Source organism: Ochotona princeps, chromosome 14, assembly GCF_030435755.1.
Source record: "Ochotona princeps isolate mOchPri1 chromosome 14, mOchPri1.hap1, whole genome shotgun sequence".
NCBI classification, from domain to species: domain Eukaryota; kingdom Metazoa; phylum Chordata; class Mammalia; order Lagomorpha; family Ochotonidae; genus Ochotona; species Ochotona princeps.
The window spans coordinates 55,480,508-55,501,371 of NC_080845.1; the positions used below are offsets into that span (position 1 = coordinate 55,480,508).

The window sequence follows — 20,864 nt, forward strand, 5'->3', positions numbered from 1 at the left end:
TGTTTATTTTTGTGCCAAAACATTTTTCAAATCCTTACACAGAAGAGATCTTCAGGAGATTCCTGGGGAAATGCATCTTAGGAATTCGCATTTCAAAATGTTTTGGAACAAACCTAAACATGTCTTTGAATTCCGTTCTCCACGAACTTTTGGCAGTACCCTCATTCTCTCACGATGTGAAAGCATGTAGTATTTGCTGCTGTTTAGAGAAATGTGTGGCTAGGCTGCCGGGGAGCTGAGTGCCGACTGTGCCAGTTCTGTAGACGAGGAATCTGAAACCTAGAGAACCTCTCGCTGCTCCAAGTTCTCAGGCTAGTCTCGTCAGCGCTTTGGGGCCCTGGTGCCCTGCCCACCGCCTCCCTGGACCTGTGGCTCTGGTATGCCGCGTATGTGTTCTTCCCAGCTGGTGTCCCAGGTCCAGAGCCAACACCCGCTTGGTGGCAGGGCCCCCTCCTCAGGGGTGGGGAGGTGGCCATGGCCTGCTGCGGTAGTGCGGGGAGGGCTGAACCTGGTCGTGCTGGCATGGAGACTGATTTCCTTGTTTTCCTTTGGCAGATCCTCAGCCCTGGTTCTGAGATGATGGGCTTGGGCAGTGGGCGTCGCAGCATGAAGTCGCCACCCCTGTTGCTGGCCGCCCTGGTGGCCTGTGTCATTGTCCTCGGCTTCAACTATTGGATTGCCAGCTCCCGGAGCGCGGATCTCCAGGTGCGTGTGTGTGCCTCTCGCTGTCAACACCCAAGTTCTGGTTCTGCCGCACACACTGCGTTTGGGCCTGGTGGAGGGAACCCTGCTGTGCCCATTTTGGGTTTTGCTGCCCTCAACAGCTTTCTCTGTTTTTCCCATGAGTAAACAGTTTTGCATCAAGCCTTTTGGGGCAGTCTGTGGCCATAACCACATCATGGCAACGTTAGGGTTCTTCGGAGAGACAGACCCATCAAGCGTGTATGTGAAGTGATACTGGGAGTTTGTTAGGGGGGATTGGCTCACACTGTAACAGCTCATAAGTCCCAGGGTGGGCTCTCTGCAGGCTGGAGGCCCTGGAGTGCCAGCAGCATGTCTGTCTCTGTCCTGTGAGTCCTGGGTGTGGGGATTGGTGGGGGTAGGAGAGGGGCTGCCAGAGGAAGCCATGGGTATGACTCACAGCTTGAGGCTGAGAGCTTGAGGGTCCCGGCTAAGTCCTGGAGTCTCAAGGCCAGGTTCCCTGGAGCCACGATGTCCCAGTTCTCAGAGTGAGAGCTCACCTGTGTCCTCAGTCACTCCTGGCCTCGCCCACTGGCAGTGTAGCCCAGCCCTGCCCAGCGCAGCCCTGCCCTGCCCTTCTCACTATGGCCATGGACCTGAGGGTCCCTCACACACACTCCCCAGGCGCTGCTTCCCTGAGTCTCTGGGTGTTCCTTGATCCAGCTAGGTTGTGACCTAAAATTCATCAGCCCAGTCCTGCAGTCCTCATGAGAGGGGTGTGTATGGATGACAGGCATAAGACAAGTGTTTTCAGGTAAGCCAATCTCTGTCATCCTAAATAGAAACATCAGCTTCCCCCCCACACACATGTGTGTGTGCGTTGCTCATCAGGTGTGCTGCCCGATAATGGCCACCGTGCATGTGTGATGTGTGTTGCTCAACAGGCGTGCTGCCCAGTAATGACCAATGGTCCTGAGCGCTCTTCTCCATGGGACTTAGGCCTTTGCTCCCTCCTGCCAGCCCCCTCCCCGACCCCCCGTCTTTGGCCTGCCCAGCTCAACACCAGCAAAGAATCCTCAGTCATCCCCTGCCACATGCCACCCACCACCCGCTCAGGTTCCTCGTCCTCCACCCTGTCCGAGTCCCCGTCTTGCCTACCCATAGCAAGAATCTCACTAGACCTGCTGAGCAGGAGCCTCTTCCTGCATGTCTCCTCTTGGTCCTTCGCTCCTGGCTGTGGATGCACAGCTGTCTTTGCTGTGTTCAGGGTGAGATCAGTGTTCTCTAGCGTAGCCTTGAATAAAGTCTGCCTCACCGTTATTACAGCTGGTATCAGAAATGTGTATGTATGTATGTTTTTTAAAATTGGTCCTGTTTATTTGAAAAAGCTACAGGGAGAGAAAAAGCTCTTTCATGCACTGGTTCACTTCTCAAATGGTTCCAGCAGCTGAGGCTGAGCCAAGCTGGGTCTCCCATGAATTGTGTGTATAGCAGGGACCATGTTGGGCTGCCTTCCCCTGGCACACTGGCAGGGAGCTGGATAGAAGGTGAAGCAGCCAGGAATCAAGCCAGCACTCCACTCTGGGGTACTGGTGTTGCAAGATGTCACAAGTGGCAGCTTCAGCTGCTGCTTCACAACCCCAACCCCGGAATCCTTTTTCTAAAGTGGCACTTCTGCTGGCCACCGCCCCAGACTGGGCGGAAGCATTGCTGTAGAACCTCCAAACTGGGTCCCCTCGCCCAGTGTGCAGAAAGCCAGCCACTGACATCAGAGCAGTGGAAGAAAGGGGATTGAATGCAAAGCACAGAGCAAGGAGCCAGGCAACTGCTGCTTAATTGCTGGGCTCCCCAAGGCGTTAGGTGTGAAGGTTCTTACAGATTGCAGTTGCGCTGAGAGGTGTGTGTGATCAGCTTGTGTCCAGGGTCCTAGCTGGCCAGTTGTGCCTGTGATCTTCCTTTGGTCAGTGATGCCATAGCCTTTAGGGAATTTATGATAGGCAAGTGGGCGCCTGGTGGTCTAGGGGTTATATGCAAGAGGCAGCTACATTCTGCCAGGATCTGGAATTCCTCCAAACAAACCTCATGGAGACTACTGGCCATTAAGATTCTTATCTATTAGAAAAATAGATAACCTCTAGTCTGCTGATTCGTACTGCATAGGGCCAGCTTAAGGATCACCACCTTAGTCATTGAATTCCTTTTGACAATGGACAGGCAAGGACGCCTTGGGCTAAGGGAGACGAGAGGTTGGGCCTGCTTTTACGTTATGGGGCTTTGGTTTCAGCACTTTGTTTTTGAATTTGTTTTGATGAAGTCAGATTCACAGAATGAAGAGAAAAAGATCTTCCATCTGCTGGTTCACTCCCCAAGTGGCAGCAATGTCCAGAGCTGAGCCAATCCGAAGCCAGAAAGCAGGAGCCTTTTCTGGGTCTCCCATGCGGGTGTAGGGTCCCAAGGCTTTTGGGTCATCCTTGACTGCAGGGAGCTGGGTGGGAAGTGGAGCAGCTGGGACACGAACTGATGCTTGCATAGGATCCCAGCGCATGCAAAGCAATGACTTTAGCCATTAGGCTGCCGCACCAGGCTCAGTTTCAGCACTTTACACAAAGCACTGCCTTTTGTACACAAACTGTGTAGTTGGCATTAGCCTTTATTCATTTCATAGGTAAGCAGCTGGCACACGCAGAAGTTGTGAGCACTTGGCCATGCCTCTGGGACTTGGCTCTTCCGCCTGAGCTGCCATTAGCACCCTGTGTTCCAGGCAGCCTGTGTTCTTGGCGTCGGGAACGGAGAGTGACACCTGTTTTCACAAAGTTTGCCTGGTGAAGGAGTTAAGTTCCTTGTCATCACTGGAGCAGCAGCTCAAGCCAGGCAGTACACGTGGCATTCTATGTACATTTCTCCTTGAAGCTTCTCCAAGCCACGGAAAGGGCGTGGCACTGGTTCCTTTTCACAGTGAAGACACAACAGGCTCAGTAAGGTGTATGCTTGCTAGAGAAGCGTGTTGTAGCTCCTGACTTGGCATGTGGCACTTTGGAAACAGGTGGAGTGGGTCACGCAAGGCAGGCATCCGTGGGGGGAACCCCAGGGCTCGTGTGGCGCGTGCCCTCATGCTGGGCTGTCCTTGCAGACACGGATCCTGGAGCTGGAAGGCAGGGTGCGCAGAGCGGCTGCAGAGCGAGGTGCCGTGGAGCTGAAGAAGAACGAGTTCCAGGGGGAGCTGGAGAAGCAGCGGGGGCAGCTGGACAAGATCCAGTCAAGCCACAACTTCCAGCTGGAGAGCATCAGCAAGATGTGCCAGGATGAAAAGGCAAGGTCCCCACCCTTCCACACGCCATGGTACATCCTGGGTGGTGGCGGCTTTCGTCAAACCTCCTCCTGACCTTGCTGCACCTGTCTCGCTCTGCCCCAGTGTGGGCCTGGCTCCCTGGTGAGGCTTGTGACGACACCCTGTGCCGTGGCTGTTACATGAGAGAGATGTAGAGGCACAAAGCTGGCACTGGATCTCATCGACAAGGTTGGGTGGGGCTGCATGGGCTGGGGTCAGCTTCTGTGCCGTCCTTACCCGTCAGTCCACTGTGATCCTTTCCCATGATGCATCTGTGTCTCTGTTGTGCCGGTTTCTGAAATCCCCAGATAATCATCAAGTCTGAAGCCGGTGCTAAGGCATAAAAGTGGTTTATTCGAACTAACCTAGGTCTCCCAGCCACCTCCCCCAGCCCAGCATGGCTGGGCGGGGGAGGGGCAGCCGTTGCAGGATCCGCAGCAAGCCCGTGAGCCAGAGAGAGAGAAAGGAAAAGACCCCGAGAGCCCAAGCTCCCCAGTTTTTATACATTTCAGGCTATTAATTATACAGTCATGATCTAGCAGGCTTCTATTGGTGGGTTTGAAACTAGCGACTTTCAAAAAGTACAAATCAATGAGCTATAGGGTGGTGGATCTTATCAAACACCAGGTACCTCCTTCCTGAGGAGTGGTCTGCCTACGTGACCTGCCAGGTGTCCTGCTGGGTGTCAGGCCTAGAATCCACACAGCCCCCAGCCAAGCCATCAAGGCGGGATCACAAAGGGCAGAAAACTTCCAGGCTCTTCATCTCCTCCAGGACCGGGCAGGAGGAGAGGACACCGTGCTTTCCACATGACAGTTAAGCTCTATGTGGAGGCCTGACAACAAACGCCACACCATTTGTCAGTGCAGTTAGGGCACTACACTTTCCTTTGTAAAAGGACCAGACGCCTGTGGGAGCTGTGCAGCTGGCTGTTGGGCTTCTGGGTTCTGTGTGTCCCTCTGCTCTGCTCGCTCCTCAGAGGCAGCTCATCATGCCACTTGGACATGTGCGAATGTACATTCACTTTCTCTGAACTAAATCCTGCTCTCATTGGTGCACTGCGTTTAATGTTTCAATCTTTGTCTTCATCAGGCTAAATTTTATTTTCTTGAGATTTATTTATTTGAAAGAGTTACAGAGAGGAAGGGAGAGATGGAGACACTTTTTTTAAAAAAAAATTTTTATTTTGATGATTTTTACATAATTAGGGAGATAAGAGTCAGGGCCTATAGGAAGGTGGGTGAGACCACTATTTCCACGTTCTCTTTTTTTCCTTCCTGTATCTGAGGGAAGAGGGGAGACAGGAGGAGAAGCTACACCCAGCCTCCCGACCGCCTTTGCACCCTGGGATGGACAGTCACCTGACACCACCCCAGGTCCCCGCTGTGGGGCGTGCCCCGAGGGTTCTGAATCACTGCTGATCTTGCTACTCCAGGCACGATGAAAGGAGAGAGACACTTTTTACCAGCTGATTCACTCCCAGAGGCTACAACAGCCAGGGCTGAGGTGCAACATTCAAGAACCAGGAGCTTCAGGAGGTGGCCGGGGCCCATCTTCCTCTGCTTTTCTCAGGCTGTTAGCAGAGGCTGCATTGGAAATGGAACAACCGGGACACAAAACCATGCCCGTGTAGGGTTCTGGCATTACAGGTGGCAGTTTTACCTATTAATCCTGCAATGCTTTAAAATTCTAATCTCTGTATGGATGAGAACTTAGAGGCCTAAGCATCTCAAATTTTACTCCAACATTCATTCCCTTGGTGGCTTCCCCCCCCCCCCCCCCACATACACATGTTAAATACCAGCTCTGGGCTGCACCTGTGCTAGGTGCCGGTCTCTCAGAGGGAGTAGCATTTGTGCCTTCATGGAGAAGAGGAGGTGCAAACTTAAGCATTATTCCGGCAGAATAGAGACCTCGAGAGAGATGGCTTTTTTTTTTTTCCCCCTTTTTAATTTGAGAGCCACGAGAGAGAGGGAGGAGGAAATACCACAACCCACAGAGATCCTGTGTACTTACTTCCTCTCCAAATGCCTGAGGTTGCTGGGGTGGGCCAGGCCAAAGCTGGTGCTGGGAACTCAGCTCAGGTCTCCTATGTGCGTAGCTCAGACCCAGGTCCTCAAGTCATCAGCCGCTTCCTCCCAGGACAGGCATTAGCTGGAGCTAAGAGCTGAAGCTGGGACCCAGACCTGGACCCTGTGACACAAGGTTGAGATGTGTCAACCAACATCTTAACCGCTAGGTTACATAACCCGCCCAAGGGTGTGGACTTTTATTTTTAAAAGATGATTTATATATTTATTTATTTTGGAAAGGCGGATTTATAGAGAGGAGAGATGGACAGAAAGAGCTTCTATGTGCTGGTTCCCTCCCCACGTGGTCACAATGGCTGGACCTGAGCCGATCCGAAGCCAGGAATTTCTTCAGTGTTTCCCACACAGGTGTAGGGTCTCAAGGCTTTGGGCCATTTGCTGCTGCTTTCGCAGGCCACAAGCAGGGAGCTGGATGGGAAGTGGAACGGCAGGGACACAAACTGGCACCATATGGGATCCCAGGGCTTGTTCTTATAAGGTGGAACATTAACCAGTTGACACATCATGTTGGGTCCAATATTGATGGATAAGGTTTTGCTGTTCATGAAAATACTTGAGCTTTGCATATCATTTTCTGGGGCACGTGTGACTTGACATTCCTGTTTATTGGGCTGTATAACGGTGTAAGTCACTGCTGTGTTCAAGTGCATCACTCCTGGCTGCCCACTGCCTGGAAGGGTGTAGCCCCTTCTGATGCTCGCACCTCCCTCTGTGTGATGCTCTATCCTGTCTCAGCTGTAGGTGTTGTTTCAGGGTGAACCAGTGTCTGCCATTTCACCTAGAAATGAATCATTTCTAGACAGGGCTTCAGACTTTCCTAACAGTGTAAATGCAAGAAGCATTTTCTTCATGTTGGGATCCTCCACGTTGTTCATGAACTCATACCTCTTCCCTGCGCGTTTTTCTGATCTTGGTGTTGCGGTAACATCGGTCTGTATTTGCTCGCTGGGGGTTGCTGCTTGTGCTCAACAGGTGCCCTTTGACTGGAAGCCACAGGTCCTGGCTCTTTTCTCACAGTGCAGACACACAGCATCTCTTTAGAAATTGCAGTTGTTTGGAAAGAAGTAGAGCTTATTGTCAAAGAATTGAGTTTGCAGGAAATTCCATTTTGGACTTGCAGGATGTACAGATGTTACTGGTCTGCAAATGCTCACAGTCAGGAAGGAGATGGGCAGTGGGGGGTATTGGGGGCAGGCAGAGGGTATCCTGGGGAGAACAGCTGGGTGGCCTGCTCACCGGCACTGAGTGGGCACTGGTGGGTAGGGCGGGAGGGGAAGGACATCAAGCTAGTTTAGTGTCTTCCTGGTGCTGTAAGTTTCTCCTGTGTACAGGAAGTGAGGAAGACTGCTGTGTGTCCCTTTCTGCCTGCCCCCCACCTCCGTGTGTCCTTCTAAAGCTTACCTTGACATTTCTAAGGAAGAATCGTCTGTTACCGCAAGCCTCAGGCTGCTGTTTGGATTTACGACTTACTGAGATGGTAGTGGTAGAAGGTAGTGCAGGTGTGTGTCTGTATGTTGCTTGATTGTTTGATTTTTCTTGCTTTTTAGCACTCTGGTCTGCCAGATACTTTTTTCGAGATTTCATTTATCTGTTTGAAAGGCAGGGAGGCAGTGGGGAGAGGAGGAGACAGGTTTTCATACACTGTCTCAACCCTCTTCCCCAAATGGCCACCATAGCCAGAGCTGGACAAGAAGCCAGGAGCTTCAGTTGGATCTCCACACAGGTTTCAAGGACCTACATAGATCACCCAAGTGGCTCTTGACTGCTAAACCAGACACCTGCCCCAGAATGTATATGTGTGTATATAAATTGTAACACATGTATTACAAAAGATTAAACACGCACTGTTCTGGAGCTTTTTGTCTCCTTAAATACCTGAGACGGGCTACTTAGGAAGGCCGGAAGCCTGTGTTAGTTCATGTTACCGTGAGCTCACAGTCCGACACAGGGTGTGACTGGCCACACAGCCCGGGAAGCCGAGCACGGCTGGACCCAGCTCTGCTCTGAGAAGGACCTTCCAGGGGGACACGGCTCTGATGACTCATGGCCACCCCCTTGGCTCACCTTCTGATCACAGCTGCCAGATGGGCCTCCACCCTCGGAGTGCCATTTGTTTATGACTTTGAGGCTTAAACGTCTATGAATTGGGGAGCAAAGTCCTGTTCTCAGAGCACAGTGCCACAGGGAACGAGCCTGGCGGCTGCCCCCTGCCATCATCAGGTGCATTCTCAGTGCTGTTGCTCTGTCAGGCTGGATGGTCCACCCATCCTCAAGGAAAGGATTTAAAAAGTAAAGGGTTGGGATTTAAAATCATTTGTTTAAACATAATTCAGTAAATTTGTTACAAGGTAATTGAGTTATGCCTTGTTTTTCAAAGATAGCTTCTTGAATTATGACATTGGAAACCCACGATCGTTACTTCTTGCCCAGGATTGCCACACTAGAATATCGGTGAGGTGTTGAGGTCCCTTGCACCAAGTCCAGCTTGCTTAGTCGCTCTCCGGATGCAGTCACTTGAGCTTCTCCCCAACTGTGTCTGGGTGATGTAGACAGTCATCACAGGAAGTTAGTAGGCATGCAGAAAGAGTGCAGGGCAGGACCCCTCCGCAGGTGGTATTTAAGACAGGAATCTGGGCCTGGCACGGAAGAGTAGTGGTTTAAAGTCCTCGCCTTGAACACCGGGATCCGTTATGAGCACCGGTTCTAATCCCGGCAGCCCCACTTCCCATCCAGCTCCCTGCTTGTGGCTTGGGAAAGCAGTCGAGGACAGCCCAAAGCCTTGGGACCCTGCACCCGCGTGGGAGACCTGGAGGAAGTTCCTGGCTCCTGGCTTTGGATAGGCTCAGCATCAGCCGTTGCCATCACTTGAGGAGTGAATCATCGGACAGACACTCTTCCTCTCTGTCTCTCCTCCTCTCTGTATATCCGCTTTCGCAATAAAAATAAATAAATCTTAAAAAAAAAAAGACAGGAGTCTGCAGACATTGAGAGCCTCTGCGTGCCTGTCTCGGTCTGTCCCCCCCTGCGGCTTCCCCTGTATTATGGATTTTAATGATTCACCTTCCGCTTTCCAGCTTCAGCCCATACCAACACGCCCCTCTCCAGGTGTATTATTTTTTTTTTTTTTTGACTGAGTTTTTAAATTATTTATTATTTAACTTCATTAATTACATTGTATTATGTGACACAGTTTCATAGATACTTGGGTTCTCCCCACCCCTCCCCAAACCCTCCCACCATGGTGGATTCCTCCACCTTGTTGCATAACCACAGCTCAAGTTCAGTTGAGATTCCCCCATTGCAAGCGTATACCAAACATAGAGTCCAGCATCTTATTGTCCCGTCAAGTTCAACGGCTTCTTAGGTATACCCTCTCTGGTCTGAAGACAGAGCCAGCAGAGTATCATCCCGATCAATTAAAAGCTCCAACATACCATCAGCAAAAATTTACATCATTATGGAATTAATTGACATAGTAATGAGTAACCAATATGGTAAAAGTAAATGCGAGTTCTTAACCACCTTCTGTGACCACCTAATTGACATTTCAATTTAGGTTTATACACAACATATAACATTCAAAACATAACATGTTATACATAACATCATATCATCTTAAATTAAGGCAAACATGTGGTATTTAACCTTTTGTGATTGGCTCATTTCCCTTAGCATTATGGTTTCCAGTTTGGCCCATTTGGCCACAAAGAACTGCATTTTGTTTTTTTTAATAGCTGAGTAGTATTCCATGGAGTAGATGAACCATAGCTTTCTTATCCAATCCTCTGTTGATGGGCATTTTGGTTGCTTCCATATTTTTGCAATTACTGATTGTGCTGCTATGAGCATAGGAGTGCATGTTGGTTTCTCATAAAACAAGTGTTCTGGATATATTCCTAGGAGTGCTATTGCTGGATCATACGGTATGTTGAATTTGAGTTGTTTGAATATTCTCCATACTGATTTCCATAGAGGCTGTACCAGCCTGCAGCCCCACCAGCAGTGGAGTAGGGATCCCTTTTCCCCGCAACCTCGCCAACAAGTGTTGTTGGTGCTTTTATTCATGTGGGCCAGTCTTACTGGCGTCAGGTGGTACCTCATTGATGTTTCAATTTGGATTTCCCTTATTGCCAGGGAACTTGAGCATTTTTTCATATGTTTATTTGCCATTTGGGTTTGTTCCTTTGTGAAGTGTTTGCCCATTTCCCGTGCCCATTTCTTGAGTGGCTTGTTTGTTTTGACATTTTGGTTGTTTTGTAGCTCTTTGTATATTCTGGAGATCAGCCCTCTATCACCTATGTCGTGTGCGAAGATCTTCTCCCATTCTGTGGGTTGCCTTTTTACTTTGTTGATTGTTTCCCTTGCTGTACAGAAGCTTCTTTGATGAGGTCCCAATTGTTTATTTTGGTCTTGATTTCTACTGCATTTGGAGTCTTTTTTAGGAAGTGAGGGCCTACCCCTAAGTGTTCCAGTGTGTTTCTAACATTTTCTTCCAAAAGTTTGAAGGTTTCTGGATGTAGGTTTAGATCTGTTATCCATTTAGATCTGATCTTAGTGTATGGTGAGAGATGTGGATCTATTTTTTTGTTTCTGCAGGCTATTAACCAGTTGTCCCAACAGCATTTATTGAACAGACCTTCCCATTTGCCTGGATTGTAGTTTGTCTTTTTGTCAAAGATTACTTGGCTGTATCTGTGTGGGTTTCCTTCTGGTGTTTCTATTCTGCTCCATTGATCTTCCTCTCTATCTTTGTGCCAGTACCACGCTGTTTTGATAACCACTGCCCTATAGTATGTCCAGAGGTCCGGAACTGTGATTCCCCCTGCTAACTTCCTGTTCTTCAGGATGGTTCTAGCTATCCGTGGTTTTTTGTGCTTCCAGATGAACCTTTGGATCATTGTTTCCAGTTTCATGAAGAATGTTTTGGGCAATTTGATTGGGATTGCGTTGAATGTATATATTGCTTTTGGCAGTATAGACATTTTAATGATATTGATTTTACCTATCCAGGAGCATGGGATGTTACTCCATCTTTTGAGGTCTTGTTCAATTTCTTTTTTAAGTAGTTTGTAGTTTTCTTCAAATAAGTCTTCTACATTTTTGGTTAGATTTATTCCCAGATATTTCATACTTTTCTCTGTTATTTTGAATGGTATCTTGCTGGTTAAGTCTTTTTCCATCTTGGGGCTGTTCGCATACACTATGGCTGTTGATTTTTGTTCATTAATTTTGTACCCTGCCACTCTACCAAACTCTCGTACAAGTTCTAGCAGTCTCTGTATTGAGTCTCTTGGCTCTTCTACATAAAGAATCATATCATCTGCATATAGTGAGAGTTTGACTTCTTCGTTTCCCATTTGGATTCCTCTGATTTCTTTTTCTTGTCTTATGGCCTAAGCGAGTACCTCTAGGACTATGTTGAATAGTAGTGGAGAAAGTGGACATCCCTGTCTTGTTCCAGATCTCAGTGGGAAGGGTTCCAGCTTTTCTCCATTCAGTATGATGCTGGCATTGGGTTTTTCATATATGGCTTTAATTATGTTGTGGATTTTTCCATCTATGCCTACCTTGGTTAGGGTTTTTAGTAGGAAGTGGTGTTGGATTTTGTCGAAAGCTTTTTCTGCATCTATTGATACTATCATGTGATTCTTGTTTTTCAGTTTTTGGATGTGGTGTATCACATTTATGGATTTGCGAATGTTGAACCATCCCTGCATTCCAGGGATGAATCCTACTTGATCTGGATGAACAATCTGTCTGATGTGTTTTTGAATTCTGTTGGCTAGGATTTTGTTGAGAATCTTAGCATCAATGTTCATCAAAGAGATAGGTCTGTAGTTTTCCTTCTCTGTTAGTTCTCTGTCTGGTTTTGGGATTAAGGTAATGTTGGCTTCATAGAATGAGTTCGGAAGGGTTACCTCTTTTTCTATTGTTTTGAAGAGTTTGTAGAGGATTGGGGTCAGTTCTGTTCGGAATGTTTTGTAGAATTCTGGAGTGAAGCCGTCTGGGCCTGGGCTTTTCTTTGTTGGGAGGTCTTTAATCACTGATTCAATCTCTACTTCAGTTATGGGTTTGTTCAGGTCGTTTGTTGCCTCTGGGCTAAGTTTTGGCAGGTGGTAGAAGTCTAAGAACTTTTCCATTTCTTGGTGATCTTCTGATTTGTTGGAGTACAGTGCTTTGTAGTAATTTCTAATTATGGCCTTAATGGATGCCGTGTCTGTTATTATGTTGCCTTTTTCATCTTTGATGCTGTTAATTCTTGCCTTCTCTTGTTTTTTCTTTGTCAGTCGGGCCAGTGGGGTGTCTATCTTGTTTATCTTCTCAAAAAACCAGCTTTTTGATTCATTGATTTTGTGTATGGTTTTTTTTATTTCTATCTGGTTGATTTCCTCCCTTGTTTTGATGATTTCTTGTTTCCTATTGTGTGTGGGGCTCTTCTGCTGTTGTTTTTCCAATTCCTGGAGGTGTGTGTTTAGTTCCTGTATTTGGCGCCTCTCTTGGGCCTTGACATGAGCTCCAATTGAGATGAGTTTACCCCGTAGCACTGCTTTGGCAGTGTCTCACAAATTTTGGAATGTTGTGTCAGAGTTTTCATTGGTTTCCATAAATTTTTTGATCTCATCTTTAATTTCTTCTCTGATCCATTGTTCGTTTAATAGCATATTGTTCAGCCTCCAAGAGTTTCTGTATTTCCTGGGGCATTTTGAATTGCTGATTTCCAGCTTCATTCTGTGGTGGTCTGAGAGGGTACATGGTATGATTCCTATCTTTTTGAAGTTATTTAGGTTTGCTTTGTGTCCTATCATGTGGTCGATTCTGGAGAAGGTGCCATGCACTGCTGAAAAAAATGTATAATCTGTGGCAGGTGTATTTTTTAAAAGGTTTATTTTTAATTGGAAAGGCAGATTTGCAGAGAAAGAAGGAGAGACAGAAAGATCTTCCATCTGCCATCTCACTCCCGAAGTGGATGTAACGACCGGAGCTGAGCCGATCTGAAGCCAGGAGCCAGGAGCTTCTTCCAGGTCTCCCACACGGGTGCAGGATCCTAAGGCTTTGAGCCATCCTCTACTGTTTTCCCAGGCTGCAAGCAGGGACCTGGAAGGAAATGGAGCATCTAGGACGTGAACCGGCACCCATATGGGATCCCGGTGTGTTTAAAGCGCGCATTTACCCACTAGGCTATGGCACTGGGCCCTTTGTCCAGGTTTCTAATGTCCATGTGGAGTTCAGCTGTCCTCTGACTGACGTGTTGGAGGTGTGTGTTGACCCAGGCTCATCCTTTCCCCTCTTACACCACTGTGCATGCACCCACCACTGCTGATGGATAGGATCAGAAGTGGTGTCTAGTTGCTCTCTGCTCAGGAAATTTCCTTGGGCATGTTGCACCTCACTCCCTGGAACCCCGCTGTGGCTCCTCCTACAGTTTGGAACCCTTTGGTGAGCTGTGCATAATGATGGGGTGGGTTATGATTCATATATTTAAAACAACATTAGTGTGATTCCTCATGGTAGGCATTGTTTTGTCAAACCGTTGTTGGATTTGGTATTTCAAATTCTTCCTATGTGCATTTGAGACCACATGCACAAGTTCCCACCTTCTGGTTCACTCCCCACATGGCCACATTGAAGCTGAAAGTCAGGAGCTCAGCCTCCTGGCGAGTGGACTAGGAGGAGCTCGGTCATGACAGCCTCCCAGCATCTGTGTTTGTGGGAAGCTGAACTCGCCAGCCAGAGTGGGGATGGAGAGCGGGTACTGTGGCGTGCAATGCAGGTTTCCTCTCAGGTGAGTTAAACGGCAGGTCAGATACCCATTCCCATTGTATCAGTTTATATGTTAAAAAATAAACAAATACATAGTACAAATGCTGGTATTGAGTCACTGAATAACATTTCTTGATGGATGAAGGGTGAAAGACTTTGAAATACGTAAGGGTAAAGGTAGGGCGTGAATTGCTGGGTTGTATGTGGGGAGTGCATTGGTTATGTTAGCTCCCCAGGGATGCCTGCCATCAGCTGTCACTACTGCTTGCTGCCCTGCAGACCACCAGCTTCTGCGTGCGATTGTTTTTGTTTTTCAATTTGTTCTGTCAGTTACATGCATGATCACTTAGCTCATCTCCTGGGTCTGAGCTTGGTGTTAGGAGCAGTGCAGGCAAGTCAGCGGGGTTCTCAGTCTTGCAGTACTTAACGGAGCAACCAGCTCATGCGCTCGTCAGCTCTACTCTGTCGGAGGAAAGGGCATTTACTTCAGGTGCTTGGAGAACAATTTTTAACAAACAAATTTGGTCAGTGTTGGCTACAGTCATTGTAGTCTTTTTAAAAATTTTCTGCATCTCGGAGGTTAAAGAGGGCTTCAGAGAGGTTTGAGGGAGAAGGATGGCATTCCTGTGGGTGACGTGATGTGGAGGGTAAGACAGGCCCCAGGTATCTGGCTGGAAAAGCCACCAGGAGGCGGAATTGTGGGGACAGGTGTCCTTGCTGGCCCTCCCTGTCACTGCTGCCCATGTGGTGGAGTTCACAGCCATGGCTGGCCCTTTGCTGGAGGGAGAACCCTGGCACGGGGCCTTGCCTTATTAGTCAGTTCAGTGACGGTTTGACTCAGACCTTGCCCGCTGGTCGTTTGATGGTACAGTTTAACATCCTTTGTCTGGAATGCTGGGAATCAGAAACATTTCTTGTTTCAGTTTTTGGAGGTTGTGGAATATTTGTATAGACCTTACTTGGTAGAACAGCCCTAATTCAAAAATCTGAAATTCAAAACTGTCTCCAGAATATGGAATTGTTTTCAGCATGAGGCTGGTGGTGCTGAGATGTTTTCAGATTTTGGAATGTTTTGAATTTTCCAAGTTTTGGATTAAGGCTGCCTTTCAAGGTTGTAGACTGTTCAAATGAGGCTTCAGCTGGCTTGGCCTGAGCTGCCGTTCTCCCTTCTCCTGTTCTGCCGCTGTGGGCAGTTACTGAGGTAGGTGTGGGTAGCGTGGTTTAATGCATAAGTGCAGTTTTGCAAGTCCATGTGTATTTATATAAGTCAGTGGAAACTTGTACAGTCACTTCCTGTGCTGTTTATAGGAGGCAATAGTAAGCTTTGGAGAGAAAAAAAAAAAGATTGTGTGTGAAATACTGTTCAGAAGTCATCCTTTCCTTAGCAGAATATTGTTATTGCAGATAATTGTGAAAATACAAAAGACAAATTCCCTGATTCTGTCACTCAGAAATTAACCAATGAGAACATTGCACATTTCAGCCTGGTGGATAAGATGCTGGTTGGATACCTATGTTCTGTACCAGAGTGCCTGCGTTCCAGTCCTGGCTGCTGTCCCAGTGCCAGCTTCCTGCCTGTGCACACCCTGGGAGGCGGCAGGTCGTGGTCAGTGCTGGGTCCCTGCCACCTGTGTGGGAGAGCTGCACTGAGTTCCCAGCCCCAGATTTCAACATGACTGTTGTGGGTGTTTAGGGAGTGAATTTGATGTCTTCAAGTTGTTCCTTTGCAGCTGCGTATCCACTGTAGCATGTGTACTGTCACTCATTTGTTAGAACATGTAAATGAATGTGGTGGCAGCTGCCAAGAAAATTGCTGCAGTCTCATTTTCTTTGTGATGGAAATATGGTGCCTGATGGGAGGCAACTCATTAACGGAGACCTCAGAAAGGAAGAGGTCAGGCCGTCACCTTGCACCTGGCAGCTGCTAGAGGCCCCCTGGGAGTCAGGAGCAGGGAGAGTCTGTAAGGTCTCTTACAGTGCTCCCAGGCTTCCCCTCATGGGGGGATGCACCCCATCGCCTCCCTCGACCCCTCCTTCTGACACTGGTAGACTCAGGCATGGCAGGTGGTTTCAGTGAGCTCTCCCGCTTTCTGCCTGGCATAGAAGTTTGGGCCCTGGAAAGGTGCTGAGAAGCATAGGTGAGGTGAGTGACGTAAGAACGTCCTGCGTGCTATCCTCCATGAACCATGGCTTGGCGGAGGCAGGAGAACCCACAGTGCAGGGCCTGTGTCCGTGCGTGGTCTTGGCTTGCAGAGCTGTCCTTGGTCCTGCTCTTGGAGGGTCCCAGGCCTGCATATACATGAACACCTTGCAAGTCTGGAGACTCAGACCAAGGGGCTGGGGTCCCTCCGGACCCTCACTTGTCGCAAGCTGCAGGACCCTGCCTCACGGCGCTCCAGTTCCTGCTGTCCAGGCCAGCTGCTGATTTTTCCAGAACATCTCAAATCCTGTGCCCGACAGAGGAACCCAGGGTTGCAGAGCAGTGTCTGCTGGCTGTCCTTGAGTCTCTGTGTGTGTTGTCCTCCTATTTGGCATTTGTCGTGTGCGCTCCCAGTAGCTGAGGCCCTAGCTGGTGTCCATCACCTCTCCAGGTCACTGCAGACAGGAAGGCCACCTTGCTGTCTCAGCAGGAAGGCTTTCATGAAGGTTCTTGGCTGCCTGTGGGCTCTTGGGAAGGGTCAGTCGTGGCAAGGCCAGCTCCAGGAGCACCTGCTTGGGACTGGCTCTTTCTGTAGGGCAGGGGTTGCAGCTGCAGTGCCATGGGGAGCGGTCCCTCCCTCGTCTGTTTCATACCTCGCACTGCCCCTTCTGCTCAGCATTCATGTGTGCGGTGAGGGTGTCTGATTGAAATCTTCATCCACCTCACAGAGAGTTTGGAGGATAGATTGCAGCCCTAGTACCCTCACTGTTCAGGAAGGAACCAGGGGCCTGCCTGGCCCAGGAGTCATACTCATGTGCTACCTCTGCCCCTTCCAGGATGTGGGGTGCATCTGCAGCTGCTCATGGGGTGTGGGAGGAGGTGTGGGGAGTCCCTGAGTCCCTGCAGGGCGACCCAAAGCAGAGTTTGGTGTTGGGAGCACACAGGCCCTAGTTGGAGGACAGGAGAGCCGTCACCGGCTTCGCTGTGATCGGATGTGGGGTAGGAGAGGCAGGCCAAGGCTCTGCTGGGGGAATGTCTGAGGCAGGTGCAGGACTGGGGGAAGGCAAACTGGCGGTTGGTCCTTGACCAGAAGCAGAGTGATTAATTACCGAGTCTGGGGATAAGCATCAGAGCCAGGCAGGGAGAGAGTGGATAGACCTGGGTGGCAGATGGCGCAGGAGAGGTGACCACATACGGTGGAGCAGGTCAGGCCAGTGCGGTGGAGACGCGCCCCCCACACGGGAGTATTTCTATGAAGGCTTCAGACTTGCTAGGTCACAGGTTCTCGGGTTTGCTGATTGTATCTAACCTCCCCCCAGACAGCTCTGTAATGAAACAGTTGTTCACTTTATTCATTTCCGTTGGGATAATCAGAAAGTCTGTGGGAGAAACAGCACACAGCCATGCAGCACCTGGGCCCGTGACCTTCACTGCAGACGGAGGACTGGGAAGGGCGCGTCACCATGCTGGCGCTTGACCCCACCCTCCACTTGGTCCTTAGCTCCCACTCGGGGTGGGGGAAGCAGGAGGGGGTCCATGATGGGTCAGTGGTGAGACACTTGGCATCAGGAGCGCACACGGGCAAGCCTGTGCTGGTGAGGACCTGAGCTGGCTTTCAGACCCGGTGAGTGAATCGCATATGGGAAAAGAAGCATCTCTGTGCTTACCCCGCAGTAAGAAAGGAGGGTGTGAGGTGGCCTCTGGGCATGGCGGCAGCTGTCCGAAGGGAGGGCCTGTTTGCTGTGCATCTCCTGTGCCTGCAGGTGACTTGCTCTGGGGCTGGGCTTCTGGAATCTCGGAGAAAGACGCTTCCCTGTTTGCACGCTGTAGAAGGGGTGGCTTTCACTTCAACCTTGGTCGGTGTGGCTGGCTGTTCCCTCTTCACCCAGGGTGTCATTGGAGTTGGCTCTGTCGCTCCTCTGGAGGGAAACACATCCACCCTGGCAGGGCCGTCAGCGTCTCTAGCCTGCTGGAGTGAGCCTCAGTACCCATTAAATAATCGCCCCGTCCCTCCTTTGCCCCGCAGCCACCACTGTGCTTCCGCATTATGAGCGACTGCTCTGGGTGTCTGGTGTAGAGCCCCCTGTGTTGCACCAAAGTGTTCTTTTTAAAAGATTTATTTATTTTTATTGGAAAGGCAGATACATAGAGAGGAGGAGAGACAGAGAGGAAGATACTCCATCCAATGGTTCACTCCCCAAGTGGCCACAACGGCTGGAGCTGATCCAGTCTGAAGCCAGGAGCCAGGAGCTCTTCCGGGTCTCCCACACGGGTGCAGGGTCCCAAGGCTTTGGGCCGTCCGCTACTGCTTTCCCAGGCTACAATCAGGGAGCTGGATGGGAAGTGGAGCAACCAGGATTAGAGCCAGCGCCCATATGGGATCCCAGGCGTGCAAGGAGAGGACCTTAACCACTACGCTATTGCACCAGACCCATCAGAGTATATCTTACTTAGCACCGTGCATGCAGAATGCTGCTCCCCTAACAGGCCTTCCTTCTCCCACTTTCTTTGGGTGACACATGCATATGTTCTCCTGTGTTCTGCTGTTAGCTGGACCTCAGGGATGATAGCCCAGTTTGGTGATTCTTCTGTTTTCTGCTGTCCTGGAGCTGTTCCTCATAGGGTTTCTTTAACCTCTAAGAGCAGGATCTTCACTTGGAATTTAAAGCATAGGCCTAGGGGTAGACCTGTGTGCCATGGTTATGAGTGCCACAGGCCACACTGGAGCGCCTGGGTTGGCCTCCCAGCCCCGCTCCTGATGGCAGATCCCTGAGAGGCAGCAGTGACGGCTCAGGTGCTTGGATTCCTGCTGCCCACATGGGAGACACAGCCTGAGCTTGGTCTCCTGCTTCCAGCCTGGCCCAGCCTCCACCAGGAGGCTGTGCGGGGAGTGAGTCAGTGGATGGAAGCTTGCAGTCCCCGGCTCTCTGCTTCTCAAAGAAATACAATTATGATATATTTTAATGTCAAAGCTCTCAGCTCTGTCGCCTGTACCACCTGCATCTCGTTGTGCCCTCATGGCACACGGTGGGCCTGGGGCAAGGGCATGCACCTTCACGGGGCAGTTCCTTGCTTCGCATGCTTGTCCCATTGTGCCCACCTGTGCTGTGCCGCTGCCTGGGTCTCTGCCGGGGCATAGCTCTGCTTTCCCAGCGGCTCTGTCTTCCCACGTCTGCTCAGAGAGTTGAGTGTGAAATGCCTGTGTCCCTTATGTCAGCAAAGTTCGTGCACCCCAGCTCACAAGGAAATGACATTTGCCTGGGTGGCACTTGCTTTGTGCAGAGCTGCTGGGTGCCTAGAGGCATTTGGGACAGTTGAGGCTCAGAGGTCAGAGGGATGCCATAGAGGGTGGGGATGTACAGACCTTGTCTGGGCCTGCATGCCGCTGGGTGCTGCTTGGCATCCACAGAGACATGAAGAATGTCCTTGGAAGAAAATGATTTGGCTGTGCAGAGGCAGGAGAAAGGGGATCATTTTCCTTCCTGTCATAAGCATCACAGCTAGCACCCCTAAAACAGACGGGCTGACAGGAGAAAAGTGGGGATGGCAGGTTAAGCCTGAGCTTGCATGCCACATCAGAGGAGCTCTAGTTCAACAACCACCAGCTCCAGTCCAGTTCCCTGCACATGCCGGGAGGCCAGTGGGAGGTGATCCAGGCACTTGGATCTTCAACCCGGAGAGAGAACCAAATGGAGTTCCTGCTTCCTGGCCGTGGCCTGGCCCAGGTCTGACTGTCCCAGTCGCTTGGGGAGTGAACCATTGGATGGAAGACAAGTCTGTCTTCCTCTCTGTCTTCTCCCGTCTCCTCTGTAGTTTTGTTTCTTTTTCCAATAAGTAAATACTAGAAAAACAAATGGAGAGAGCATGACATTTTCTGACAATGGTTTTTCATGACACAGGAGCTTTCACATTAGAAACTCAAAGGTCCAAGGTAAACAATCTGTTTTTCAAAAAAATAATTTAAAAAATTTGACTAGTCATCCCTTCTGAGAGACAGGTATGTAGAGAGCGAATGAGCAACAGAGTTCACATCCTTGGCTCACTCCCAGATGCTTCCAGTAGCAGGTATTGGACCAGGCTGCAGTCAGGGGTGCGGACTCAGGCCAGGTCTCCTGTGTGGCTACTTGGGACCTTGCATCATCCTCACCGTTTCCAGGGGCATGCATTGGGAGAAGAGTCAGGAGCTGGAGTGGGCATCGAAGCTGTGGGTTTCTTAACCTCCCTCCAAGTTACCACACGAAAAGCATCAGCGACACAGCCCCCACATCCCAGCCCCCACTCAGGAAGGCCATAGATCGTCTTCCTGGCCAGCTCTGACCCCAGTTGCCACATGAGGGAAGGTGGGAGTGCGGGCTTTGGGAAAAAGGGGCCCCGGGGCCCCTTGGGGGCCATCAGGGGAGGGAGCCAGGTGGCAGGAGGCGGGCAGAAAGTGGCTTCCAAGGACTTCATTTTGAAATACTGGTATTTGCATCCCCAACAGGTGACAAAACTGGGATGGGACTTTTGTAGTCCTGAGGACTACAGATATGGGTGCTGCTGGCACTTAAGAGGTGGCCCTTCACCTCTGCAGGGACAGAGACAGCACAGAACATCCCCATGAAATGCCTGTCGTATTCCACTCCATAGATGAAGCGCTGGGGTCAGGGAGTTAGAGTGCTGTGTGTCCCCAGCAAGGAGCCCGGAGTCCAGAGTCTACAGAACATTGCTCCCAGCCGCCTTTCTTTCCTTAACACTGCTTGGTATCCCATTCATGGGTCTCTCAGTGCCCTTTGTCCCACCGCATACAATGAGCTGTGATAACAGAATGCTGTAATTTTCATAGTGAAATTATAAATGAGAAGTACCATGTAGTTGATACCTGCTT

The 20,864-nt window shown here is 49.9% G+C and overlaps 1 protein-coding gene across 1 annotated transcript in view; it reads left to right on the forward strand.

The window, feature by feature from the left end:
* The first annotated feature begins 555 nt into the window (after positions 1-555).
* GOLM1 (golgi membrane protein 1) overlaps positions 556-20,864 on the forward strand; it is a 42,938-nt gene continuing 22,629 nt past the window's right edge. Inside the window, exons 1-2 of the mRNA XM_004581250.3 lie at positions 556-705; positions 3,812-3,991. Coding sequence (XP_004581307.2) covers positions 577-705; positions 3,812-3,991 — 309 coding nt within the window. The 5' untranslated portion in view covers positions 556-576. The remainder of the gene's footprint in view (positions 706-3,811; positions 3,992-20,864) is intronic.